Source organism: Ictidomys tridecemlineatus, chromosome 11 (genome assembly GCF_052094955.1).
Source record: "Ictidomys tridecemlineatus isolate mIctTri1 chromosome 11, mIctTri1.hap1, whole genome shotgun sequence".
NCBI lineage: Eukaryota > Metazoa > Chordata > Mammalia > Rodentia > Sciuridae > Ictidomys > Ictidomys tridecemlineatus.
This window is the reverse complement of record NC_135487.1, coordinates 24,401,732-24,414,965: the sequence shown is the minus strand read 5'-3', so window position 1 is coordinate 24,414,965 and position 13,234 is coordinate 24,401,732. Positions and strand designations below refer to the sequence as shown.

Sequence of the window (13,234 nt, the reverse complement as noted above, 5' to 3'; positions counted from 1 at the left end):
TGTGAAGTGTTTGTTTGTTTCCTTTGTCCATTTATTGATTGGGTTGTTTTGTTGGTGTTAAGTTTTTTGAGTTCTTTATATATCCTGGAGATAATGCTTTATCTGAGGTGCTGGTGGCAAAGAGTTTCTCACATTCTGTAGGCTCTCCCTTCACATTCTTACTTGTTTTCTTTGCTGTGAAGAAGCTTTTTAGTTTGATACCATCCCATTTATTGATTCTTGATTTTACTTTTTGCACTTTAGGTGTTTGGTTGAGGCTTGTTCCTAAGCCGACATGATGAAGATTTGTGCCTACTTTTTCTTCTAATATAGGCGCAGGGTCTCTGGTCTAATGTCTAGGTCCTTGATCCACTTTGAGCTGAGTTTTATGAGGAGTGAGAGATGGGGGATAGTTCTGTCTTATAGGGAGCACCTCTTTTGGTGTCCAAGTACCTTTCATGGAAAGTGGTGAATTAATGCAGTGGTTCCTAGTTTTTGGCACTTAATAAAGCAATTTCAAAATTTTTGGTTTTGGAACTGACCATAGTTGTTTATTTTGTTAAGTATAGGTAGGTTTTTGCTAATTGCCATTTATTATGTCCATTGTTTTAGAAAAGACAGTTTTTTAAAAATTGTTTATTCAGAAATATGTAAGGCCATTTTAACACAAAAGATGGTCGTGATTTCCAAATAAATGGTAGTCCTTTTCAAGATAGGTGTATATATTTTTAAAAATTTGTTTAATGATTATTTTATTTTACATTTTAAAGAGTATATTAAGGTAAATCTGATTTAGGCTGTGATGCTTTGTGCATAATGAGTTGATTGCATTGAAATTCTTTTCTACCGTTACAGATATGACAGCTTATAAGTCTTTTGGCTAAAATTACTGATCTAGATCTAATCTCTAAATCATCCAGATTTCATTTCATTTACTGCTCCCTTGTAAATACATCCTAGAAAATGAGTAGTAGTCTGGGTTGGAATAACTGTATATTATTCTCATTCGTCAAGATTTTATTTGGAAAGTGGATATAGCTTTATAAAATATTCTCCAATTCTAAAGATTGTCTTTATGAAGATTAAATCTAGTCTAATAACTTTCAAATTTTGACTTTTGAGATATTTGTGAAGGTGATTGTAAGTAAAATATAAAAGATATGAATGTGATAGAATTACTTACATATATTTTATTCATTTTTCTCTTTTTCTTTGTATTTAAAAGGAGTATGGACATGCCCAACAGCCAAAAACTCAAGAAAGTGAATTGAAAATCAGTGCTGTATTTTCAGTTAGTGACAATTCTCTTGGTAAGAAATAGAACTGGGGCTGGGGATGTGGCTCAAGCGGTAGCGCGCTCGCCGGGCATGCACGCGGCCCGGGTTCGATCCTCAGCACCACATACCAACAAAGATGTTGTGTCTGCCGAGAACTAAAAAATAAATATTAAAAATTCTCTCTCTCTCTCTCTCTCTCTCTCTCTCTCTCTCCCCTCTCTCACTCTCTCTAAAAAAAAAAAGAACTGTTGAGTTAATACTGTTAATATTTGTTTACTCTAATACAATTGAGGGAAAGCACCTCTTCATCTAAGTTTTCTCCTTTAGAGCATGTTTTTCAAATTGGGAGCTGTTATTCACCATCATTTTAAAAAAGGAAATAGAATATATCAGAATGTGATGTGTATAGCAGAGAAATGTGCTATTTCTTGAAACTTCTGTTTCAGTTATTGAATTATACACACACACACACACACACATACAAATGTGTGTGAGAACTGGGGTATAATGTAAAATTTAATTTTTATAGGTCATAATTTAAAAAGTTTGAAATCCTTGTTTTAGAACATTGTTTCATTGAATTTCAAAACAGATTATATGTCCTAAAAAAGAATTATACATACATTTAATATTTTGCATATATAAAAAATACTAAAACTGGTGTTTTTTTTCTTATTTTGCTAGCCCAGCAGTTGACTTCAGGCTTTTCTCTTGTACCACCTGGCACAAAAGTATTGGTTCCTTCAGTTCCACCTGTAGCTATTCAGGTTTTTTGTTCTGGTTGTAAAAAGATGCTTTACAAGGGTCAAACTGCATATCACAAGACAGGATCTACTCAGCTCTTCTGTTCCACACAATGTATTATCGGATATTCTTCACTTGTCTGCCTACCACTTCCTCCCAAGAAAACCTGCACAAACTGCTCAAGGTATAAAATTCTTAATGATATCTCTTTTTTACTTTAATTTTTTAAATGTGTATATATTTTAGTTTAAACATGTTGCTACCTCATGTCTCTTTGACACATTTCTATGGAAATTGTTTTTTAACTATATAAAGTTTTACAACATTATATAAGTAACTTGGTGTTAGAAGTATTGCCTAAACCAGTTTTCTGTCTCTTTCAGTTTAAATTTTACCATGGAAAGAAATGAACCATTTTTTGAATTGTAAGACCACTCATATTTCTGTAAATGTGGACAACAACCATTTAGAATTGTTTAAAAGCTATCTTAAAGTATAGATACAGCTGGGCATGGTGGTGCATGCCTATAATCCCAGTGGCTCAGGAGGCTAAGGTAGGAGGATCACGAGTTCAAAGCCAGCCTCAGCAAAAACAAGGCACTAAGCAACTCAGTGAGACCCTATTTTTTAAATAAAATACAAAAAATAGGGCTGGGGATGAGGTTTAGTGGTCAAGTGCCCTTGAGTTCAATCCCCAGTACCCCCACAAAAGTATAGATACATTAGTATCATGTGTGTGTGTGTGTGTGTGTGTGTGTGTGTGTGTGTGTGTGTGTGTGTGTGTATGTGTGTGTGCGCGCTCGAGATTTAACCCAGGAGTGCTTTACCACTGAGCTACATCCCTAGTTCTTTTTCTATTTTATTTTGAGACAGAGGTCTTGCTAGTTGCTGAGGCTGGCCTCAAACTTGCCATTCTCTGGCCTCAGCCTCCTGAGTAGCTGGGTTTACAGGCACATGCCACTGCATCCAGCTTAGACTCATTCTTAATAATATATGAAAGTTATTTAATTTTTTAGAAGGCAAAAACTGCTAAGTGGTCACAGAAATAGGTGTTTACTTCTAATATCCTTGTGAGCCTTTATTTGGGTCCTTGCTTTATAACACTGCTTAGATGCAGAGAGAAGAAGAAACAGAAAGTTATATAAACTTTCCTTTATCTTATTTTTGAAGAATTTGCCATGATTTGCCTATTTTCATGATAGTTGATTCCAGTAAAGAAAGTGTGAAACTTCTAGCTTCAAGTTTCATATGCTGGAGCCAGTAGGACTAGATTTAGTGGCCATCACAACTCTAGATCCTAAGGTAAATGTCTTCTTACTGGCTAGCAGCTGCCAAGATCACACATGAATGAAACAGCAAATGAAATTGTTGCAAGTTTGTGTTGTCAGTAGTGATTACTTAGAGGAAGAAAAGTTAAAGCCTGGTTGTAGATCAGTGGTGGTAGTTCATTGGTAGAGCAGTTGTCTGGCATGAGTGAAGCCCTGGGTTCAATCCTCAGAACTAAAGGGGGAGAAAAAAAAAAAGAGCTTGGTGTTTTAGATTATGATTCCATCATTTCTTATTAGCTAAGTGACTTGGGAGAGATACGTTAACTTTTCTGAATCTCAGTTTTTCACTGGTAAATAAAATCTACTACTTTTTTTTTTTTTTTTAGATTTTTTTGTAGTTGTAGATGGACAGAATGCCTTAAATTATTTATTTTTTTGTTTATTTTTATGTGGTGCTGAGAATCGAACCCAGTGCCTCACACATACTAGGTAAGCGCTCTACCACTGAGCCCCTGCCCCAGCCCAATATCTACATCTTTTTAAAAAATATTTATTTTAAATTATTTGTCAGTAGACCTTTATTAATTTATTTTTATGTTGGCTGATTATCGAACCCAGGGCCTCACATGCCAGGCAACTGCTCTACCACTGAGCCACAGCCTCAGCCCCAAGAGTTTTTTTTCTTTCCACTTTTTTTTATTGGTACATCATAGTTTTACATAATGATAGGATTTGTTACATATTTATACATGCACAGGCACATAGAACAACACTGAAATTTGGTCAGTATCACTCCCCAACACTTCCTGCCTTCTTCCACTTCTGCTGTCCCCTAGTCCCTTGCATTTATTGATCTCCCTACCCCCTAGGATTTTTGTTGTTGTTGTTCTAGGTATTAAATCCAAAGGTGCTTACCCAATGAGCCACATCTCCAGTCTACCCCCCCCTTTTTTTTTGAGGTGCTGGTGATTAAACCCAGGGCCTTGTGCATGTGAGGCAAGCCCTCTACTAACTGAGCTATATCCCCAGCCTCCAGCACTCTTTTATATTTTATTTAGAGATGGAGTCTCCCTGTGTTGTTTAGGGCCTCACTAAATTATTGCAGCTGGCTTTGAACTATCCTCCTGCCTCAGCTTCCTAAGCCACTGGAATTATAGGCATGTACCACTGTCCCTGATTCCCTAGGATTTTAATAAGACAGTGTTAGCATATTACCTAGCACATACTTGATAGGGGGAATCTTACTGTTAATAATAAATTTTAAATATTTATGTGCTACTATTTATAATTATTACTTTGCATTATTATTGTGTATACTTTATAGGCTCTTTCATCTTTGAAGATAGGTGACAGTTTCTTTATCTAGTTGGTGTGTTTGAAAGAATGAACAAGGCTTTTGTTGGAGAAAATGCCCATTTATTGAGGAGGAACACCTCTGCATATTTATAGAGCCGGGGGTGGTTTGACAGTTATGACAGTTTAATGGTTGAATGGTTTGACAGTTGGCATGGGGTGCTTTCTGATTGGTGGGTAAGGATCATTGAGCCAGCAAGGCTAGTCTGATTGGTGGGTAAGGATCATGTGAGCCAACAGGGCTCACCACTGGACGGCTCTTCTCAGGGGATGGGGAAGTTAGTCTGTGGAGCGAGGCAACTCCCAACATGTTGGCTTAAGGTATCTAAAAGTAAATTCTGCTAAAAGAAAAATCTCCAAAAGGGAGAGGTATTGTTCAGGGTTTTATTTGTATATTCAAGTGTAATTTGTTTTAAAATGCCCTTTTTATACTTTAATATGATAATGTCTTTTTTTTAAATATATATATTTAGTCATAGATGGACACAATACCTTTATTTTCTCTATTTAGTTTCTTTTTTTACGTAGTGCTGGGTATCAGACCCAGTGCCTGGGGCATGGTAGACAAGCACTCTACTACTGAGCCACAACCCCAGCCCTGTTAATGTCATTTTAATGAAACTGAAATGAGAGAGTAAATCAAGTTTTGTTTTTAGATATTTTGTTTCAACATATTGAATATCAATATAAAATGAATTAAGTTTTAAAGAACTTGGCATAACTTATACATCTGAGTGTATAATATAGTTTTTAAAGTAGCACCCTGTTTGGTGACTTTTTACCACAGTGCTGCCCTTGTTTAGATTTATTTATTCATGTGTTTATTTATTTATTTATTGTGGTGCCAGGGATTAAACCCAAGGCCTCACACATGCTAGACAAATGCTCTGCCACTGAGCAGCCCCCCAAAAAAGTTTTTGATCTCTGGATTTTGCTTTCAGAGTGTATGGAACATTCTTTTAGATTAATTTAGGGTACAAATCTGTCTTTTCAGCATGTATTTAAAAAAAAAAAGTTACTTGATGTCTTCTCAGGTCAGTATAGTGAGTGATTAAACTGAGTTACCCTGTCAAGCATGATATTCAGTCATACAATTAAACAATGGTTTTAGGTTCTTATAAATTATAAGAGAAATTAAGGGAAAGAAGAGAAAATAGAAGAAAATGTTTTGAGCCATGTTATTATGGCAACAGGTATAATTTTTTTCCCCAGGATAAATGTTCAGGTTTAACATTCATTTGAATACATAAGGGGATAAATGTTAAGGTTTAACACTCATTTGAATACATAAGGTTTGGAGTGCATTTGTATTTGTGTGCACAAGTTTTTTTAAAAAGTCATTCTTATTGAGTAACTTATGCATACACTATGACACTGGCAGATATGCCTTATTAAGTAAAATTCTTTATTGCTGTTTTTAGTAAGACAGAGCGATACTTTTTAAAATTAATACTTCACTTACATATAAGCATATCTATTTACTTTTTTATTCTGCATAATAAAGTTACAGGATGAGAGCCAAGTTAGTAGAACAATTTAATTCCAGGCTGCCTGCATTTGTACTCTGCCATCACTGCTAACCAACAGTACAACTTTGACAACTGATTTCACCTCTGATTTGCTTTTCTTATCTGTGAAGTGGCAATTATATTTCCCTCCTTGTGTTTTTATGATATTTAAATTGGTAATTAAGCCAGGGGTGGTGATACATACCTGTAATCTCAAGGCCTCGGGAGGCTGAGGCAGGAGGACTGCAAGTTTAAAGCCAGCCTCAGCAACGTAGTGAGACCCTGTCTCAAAAAAGGACTGTGGATTTCATTTGGTGGTTAAGGGCCCTGGGTTCAAACCAAATAAATAAATAATAAATAAATAGGGTAATTGAGTAAAGTGAATAATGCTTGGCACATATTAGTTACTCAGTTTATTTATATATAATATTACTGCCATTATTATTATTGTGACCTTGACTACTGTTTCTAGTTAATAACTGTTCCTTTGATTTTTTTACTTGTGGGAGGAATAGTAATATTTAGGTTCTCTTTTACCAGAGTATTTCCATCAGTGCTTATTGCAATAATTAGCTCTTATAAAATGGCTCTAGAAATCTCATACAATTAAAAAAAAAAAGAAATCACACACAATTATTCAGTTATTTGTGTTCTTCCTGTCTCATTTATGTCATGCTTATTTTTTGTTAGTCATTGGTAGTTTCCATTTCCTCAAATCTTGTATTTTTAAATTTTAAAAAATTTCACATAATGTCTCATTCATATTTCTATTCTTGGCAGTTGCTGGAGAGTAAGAGGACACATATCTTGAGGTCTGGAGTTACAGGATGGCCACTGAATTTAGTCTTATTGACTCTAGAAGATGAAATTTGGTTGGAGCTGGAAGCTTCACTGTTTTTTTGTCATGAGCTACTGGCCGGTTATATTTTTTTGTTTTATTTTTAATTAAGAACTCCTTTTTTGAATCCAGAGCCCCCTCTGTGCTATGCAAATGCTGTACCACTGAGCAATATTCCTAGCCTCTTTTTATATTGTTTTGAGACAGGGTCTTATTAAGTTGAACAGTCTGGCCTCTAATTTGCGATGCCCCGCCTCAGCCTCTTGAGTAGCTGGGATTACAAGCATGTGCAGCCATGCCCCACTGACTGCTTATATTTTAAATGAAGTTCTCCCTCCACACATCTGTGAATTAGATATTATAAGCCCCATTTACATGAGGAAATTGAAACAGTAATTGCCTAACTCATTGTTACTCAGCTGATAAGTGACAGAACATAATCATCCAACCCAGATTATTTTTTTTTTAATTTGTCGATAGACCCAGTACCTTCATTTTATTTGTTTATTTTATGTGGTGCTGGGGATCGAACTCAGTGCCTCACGTATGCTAGGCAAGCGCCCTGCCACTGAGCCACAACTCCAGGTTTTCATATGCTTTATTCAAGTTCTTTTTCTAGCTGCCCCTGGTAAATATCAGGGGTAAATACTAGCTACAAAGAGGAGAAAGTTACATTTTGTTTTGCCTTTGTTATTTATTTTTAGAGAAATTTTAAATACAAAGGATGTGATCACAACCCGGTTTGAAAATTCTTCTCTTAGCAAAGATTTCTGCAGCCAATCATGCCTGTCTTCTTATGAGCTAAAGAAAAAACCTGTTGTTACCATATATACCAATAGCATTTCGACAAAGTGCAGTATGTGTCAGAAAAATGCTGATGTAAGTTACATTTTACTTTTATTGGGATTCTTCTTAGAGATCAGAGATTTTTTTAACTGGCTGCACTTACTTTATGTGTGTGTGTGTGTGTGTGTTTGTGTGTTTATTTCCTAGGTTCGATTTGAAGTTAAATATCAAAATGTGGTACATGGTCTTTGTAGTGATGCCTGTTTTTCCAAATTTCACTCCACCAACAACCTCACCATGAACTGTTGTGAGAACTGTGGAAGCTATTGCTATAGTAGCTCTGGACCCTGCCAATCCCAGAAGGTTTTTAGTTCAACAAGTGTTACAGCATACAAGCAGGTATGAATATCAGTTTGTCATGCATAGTCAGGCTTATTTACTCTTGAGCTGGCTGAGTAGGGATGAACTGCAGAATAAAAGAGCAAGCTCCTGCCATCCATTCAACCTAATGTGATTTCCTCTCCAGGAAAATGTGATTCTGATATTGTGGGGGTGACTGTGATGTGAGATAATACAGGTGGAGTAGGTTACTTTAAGGTTCTCTTCATGCCTAAGAATTCATAGGTAATTACATGATTTGCTGTGTGAACTATTTTGTGAAATTGTGAAGAAAACTCCTTATTGTTAATAAACTATGAGCAAAAGTTAAAAGGTGATAATCAGTGAATCTTAGGAAACTACCTTTTTTTTGTTTGTTTTGTTTTTGGCACCAGGGATGGAACCCAGGGTTGCTTGACCACTGAGCCACATTGCCAGCCATTTTTTATATGTTAGGCTGGCTTTTAACTCGCAATCTTCCTGCCTTAGCCTCCTGAGCCTTTGGGATTATAGGCGTGTGCCACCACTCCCAGCATCTTTTTTATTCTGAAAAGTATTTTGAACTTAATTGTCATTTTGTTTTTTATTTTTAATTGTTATTTTGGCTTAAGTATTAAAATACTTTAGCTGATTTTATTTATTGTAGTGAGTAGTAGATTAATCTGGTTATTAAAAATATCACTTTGTAAATTTGATTATTTCTAATGATTTGGGTTTTTAGTTTTTTGTTTTTTTTTTTTAAAGAATGTGAACTGGGCTTGATCCTCAGCACCACATAAAAATGAAAAAAAGATATTGTGTGTCCACCTACAACTAAAAAATATTTAAAAACAAAAAGAATTTGAATGATAGTTTTTTTTCTTTTTTTGACCAGGTTTTTGATTTGGTAATTCTGTTGTGCTGTTAGGAATGTACATTCGTGATTAAAAAGTATATCTTTTCTAGGAGTTGCCACTTAGGCAGTCTATTTACTACTTTCACAGGAATAGAATCTGATATTTTGTAAATGATCCAAAAATCAGTTCCATGTTTAATTTTGTTACTGGTGTTGTACTCAGTCCATTGCATAAAGGATGTTCCTCTTTTGCTAGGAAGATTATGTGAAACTTCACAATTTACATTTTCCTGCTGTTTACTTTCTTACTGAGACCATAATATAGCAGTTAGGAGCCTAAACTTTGGAGTGTGATGGAATAAGTTTAATTTCCTGTTTCTATTTATCTGTGAATTTAACTAAAGTTGCTTTTTAAACTTTGGTTAATGTAATTTTTGAAAGCACATCACTATATTGTTTAAGAATGATATGATATAGTGTATGTTAATTGCTTAGCATGAGATTTGACTTTAGTTAAGCATTCAGAAAGTTAATAAGATTGATTGTATAAATAATAGTCCCCATTTAATACTACAATTATTTCTTGCAACAAACTTACAGGCAGACTTTATTATGAAATTCAGTTTAAAAAAAATAGTAGTTCTGGGGCTGCTGTTGTGGCTCAGAGGTAGAGCTCTCGCCTAGCATGTGCAGGGCGCTGGGTTCAATCCTCAGCACCACATAAAAATAAAGAAATAAAAGCATTGTGTCCAACTATAAAAAAACTAAAAAAAAAGTAGAACTGTAAGATCTCATGATATGCATAAAATAGCATTTCAGTCTCTCACTAGAGAGTCTCATAAATTAAGTAGCTTTAAAGATGGTGGTGGATTTTACTAGATTGAGGTTTAGGTCCATACTGAAGATGGCTCTTTGGCTCAGGGACCACCTGGTCCTCTCTGGTTATTTATGATGAGAAAAGTATGTTAATTCCTTGTTTATTACTTGTGTTTTGTTCTCGATAAAATCTGAGTAGCTACTACTTTTCTTCAATCTTATTATTGTCTGAAAAAACCTGTTTTCCAACTTTCATAAAAGTCTACTTGTCATGCTCAAATATTTCAGTCAAAGGCAATTGTTAAAGGTAGCTTTTCTTCTTTTTAGAACAATATCTAGTTATGTATGCTTGCACTAAATATCTAAACATTATCTTGTTTTCTTAATAGAATTCGGCCCAAACGCCTCCCTATGCTCTGGGGAAATCATTGAGGCGCTCTGCTGAAATGATTGAGACTACAAATGACTCAGGAAAAACAGAACTTTTCTGTTCTATTAATTGCTTATCTGCTTATAGAGTTAAAACTGTTACTTCTTCAGGTAATGTTTAAATTTGATAAATTTATAGATTAGTAACTGTTGAAGAAGCCTGCAACTGCTTTTCTTTCATTTTCTAACCTAAATTTATCTGTAGGGTTAAATACTCAAGTTTGATTTTAAAAATTGATTTTTAAATGCAAATAATTATATATATATATATATATTTTATAGGCTTTGTATATGAGAAGAAAGAAAAAATAATTGTAAGTTCTTGTTAGTTATTTAAGTAGGAGTTAATAAAGGTTAGATGTGGTTAGATTTACAAATTATTATAGAATTCCTTGATTTTTTTTTGTTCTTTATTTTTATTGTTGTTGTTTATTATAGTTGGTATTCCATATCTGTAGCTTCCCTATTCATGGATTCAAACAACTGGATCAAAAATATTCCAGAAAAAAATTGCCTCTGTACTAAACATATAGACATTTTTTTTCCTTGTCAAGTATTATAGGTAATCCAGAGGTGCTTTAAAGTATATGAAAAGATATTTGGAAAGGTATGCTTAGATTACGTGCAAATACTGTGACATTTTACGTAAGGAAATGGAGCATTTATGGATTTTGGAATCCTCATGGAGTTTTGGAACTAATTTCCCCAGGTTACTCCGCTGTGCCGTTGTACTGAATATTTGATTATTTTTTCTTCTACTTATAGGTTTTTATTTGTTCATTTTTATAATGTATTCATTGCTTTTTATTTTTTTGTCATCAAGGCGTCCAGGTTTCATGTCACAGTTGTAAAACTTCTGCAATTCCTCAGTATCACCTAGCTATGTCAAATGGAACTATATACAGCTTCTGTAGCTCCAACTGTGTGGTAGCTTTCCAGGTATGATCAATCTAAGGTAGTGTTTTATCCTTGTAGTTTTCTTAGGTTTTATTCCATGGCAAAATGTTAACTGCTAAAGGTCTATACTTTAAAAAGTTCATATTTAAAAAGAAAAACATTCTGTTCAGCCTGGGTTCCAGAGGTTATTTGTATGAATTATCTAAGCCTGGACATAGGGCTTCGTTATTCAGGGTACTTAGGTGAACTATTCTTCCCTTCTACTTTCTCCCTTGGTTCTCTCCATTTCTGAAGGATGGAGACTAGGCTATAGTATGGTGAAGTACAGTAGTAGCCTTTGGGAGCTCATGTGCCCCTTACTCTCATCCTGGGCCAGAAACTTAAGAACTCCTCGCATGTAGTTATAAGCATCCACTTGTCCCATTTTCTTCTATTTTATGCAATACACACAAAAAGTTTTGTGATATCCTGGGTGGAAGGAGGCCTGATGTGGTATCTCTGGCCCCAAGGAGAAAAGAGACTGCTGATAGCCACAGCGTTATAATAGCTATTAGGAGTTGGTAACTGAGTGTAGTGGCACACACACCTGCAGACCCAGCTATTCCAGAAGTTGAAGTAGAAGGATAGCAAGTTCAAGGTCAGTTTGTGCAATGTAGGTGAGACCCGTGTCTCAAAGTTTTTTTTTTTTAAGTGTGGGGGCAGAGGTGCTGGGGATGGGTTCAGTTGTAGAGTGCCTGCCTAGCATGTGTCAGGCCCAGGGTCTAATTCCCCATTACTACCAAAAACAAGAAAAGATTTGGTTGGTGACAAGCATGCAGGAAGAGGTACCCTGAGGGAAGGCGAGGCCTGCCATAATTTATTGGAGAAATATCTGAGAGTTTGTTATCTGGGCAGTCTGGATTCCAGTCCTCAACCTTTAAAAAAAAAAAAAGAAATATATATATATTTTTTAGTTGTCCGTGGACCTTTATTTTTTACATATTTATATGCAGTGCTGAGAATCTAACCCAGTGCCTCACACATACTAGCTCTACCACTGAGCTACAACTCTAGTCAAGTCTCAATCTTTTAATGTTGCATTTGTCAGTCCTTATATTTTGAAAGTATGTCATTGAAACTCTTCCTATGAGAAATAAGATTTTTAAAAACTGTTGTGGGATTAATTAAATTGAGAAAGTAAAAATATCAAGTTATTTCTCAGTTGATTAAAATTTTTGCCTGTGTTCATTCAGAATGTATTTAACAAACCAAATGGAACACAGTCTTCTGCCGTGCCTCCGTCTCAGGGCCAAGTGGTTGCGAGTTCACCTTGCCAATCAGTAAGGCCACCAGGAGGTGGTGGCCTTGCCTCTGCCATTTCCTCCAGCTCTGTCACTGGCTCTGCCATAGCAGCCAGTCACCAGACTCTTGGTGAACAATTCCAGCAGGTTGCGGTAACGCAGACAGTTGTGAAACTCAAGTGTCAGCACTGTTATCATCTGTTTGCCACAAAGCCAGAACTTCTTTTCTACAAGGTAAGGAGAGATGATAAAAGGAATTGCATAGGAACTTATGCAATAGAAGCACTTTTAGAAGTACTTTTTTCATCTTTGACAGTCACTGAGTTTGCTTTGAAATAAGAAGGAAAAGGATTTATTAACAATAAAGCAGCTGTTTAGTTAGATCTTAATGACTATTATTTCTCTGCAGGGTAAAATGTTTCTGTTTTGTGGCAAGATTTGCTCTGATGAATACAAAAGAAGAAATAAAGTTATGGCAATGTGTGACTACTGTAAACTGCAGAAAATTATAAAGGAAACTGTGAGATTCTCAGGGGTTGATAAGCCATTCTGTAGTGAAGGTAAAGAAAATGGCTTCGCATTATATACACAGCATGTGGTTGTTATGAAATAATTTATGATGAGTTGGGCAATTAATCATGATTAATTTTCAAGTAATTTTTCTCTTATGAGGTATAAGTTGAACATTTTTTATGTTGAGGTTTACTTAGTTTAAAGTCTTTTTTCAAGTTTATTTTTTTGCTGTGCTGGGATTGAATTTATGGCCTTTTTGTTGTAGGAAAGTGCTCTATTACTGAGCTACACCCCAGTCCTGAAGTCTTTTTCTTTTTTTTTTTATATTTTTTT

General features: G+C 35.2%; 1 protein-coding gene across 12 annotated transcripts in view; it reads left to right on the top strand.

The window, feature by feature from the left end:
- Zmym6 (zinc finger MYM-type containing 6) overlaps positions 1 to 13,234 on the top strand; it is a 38,208-nt gene that overhangs the window by 6,323 nt on the left and 18,651 nt on the right. For 10 of the 12 annotated variants that reach the window (XR_005735093.2, XR_013427702.1, XM_013364623.4 and 7 more), the window contains 8 exons: positions 1,205 to 1,289; positions 1,941 to 2,184; positions 7,672 to 7,846; positions 7,961 to 8,152; positions 10,172 to 10,322; positions 11,035 to 11,150; positions 12,341 to 12,622; positions 12,798 to 12,948. Coding sequence is in view for 10 of the 12 variants with exons in the window: in XM_013364623.4 (XP_013220077.2) it covers positions 1,205 to 1,289; positions 1,941 to 2,184; positions 7,672 to 7,846; positions 7,961 to 8,152; positions 10,172 to 10,322; positions 11,035 to 11,150; positions 12,341 to 12,622; positions 12,798 to 12,948 (1,396 nt within the window). In the remaining 2 variants the exon portion in view is untranslated. Of the gene's footprint in view, positions 1 to 1,204; positions 1,290 to 1,940; positions 2,185 to 3,642; positions 3,758 to 4,740; positions 4,943 to 7,671; positions 7,847 to 7,960; positions 8,153 to 10,171; positions 10,323 to 11,034; positions 11,151 to 12,340; positions 12,623 to 12,797; positions 12,949 to 13,234 lie in introns of those variants that run through there. The other 2 variants (XM_078025888.1, XM_040288342.2) reach the window with 2 other exon arrangements.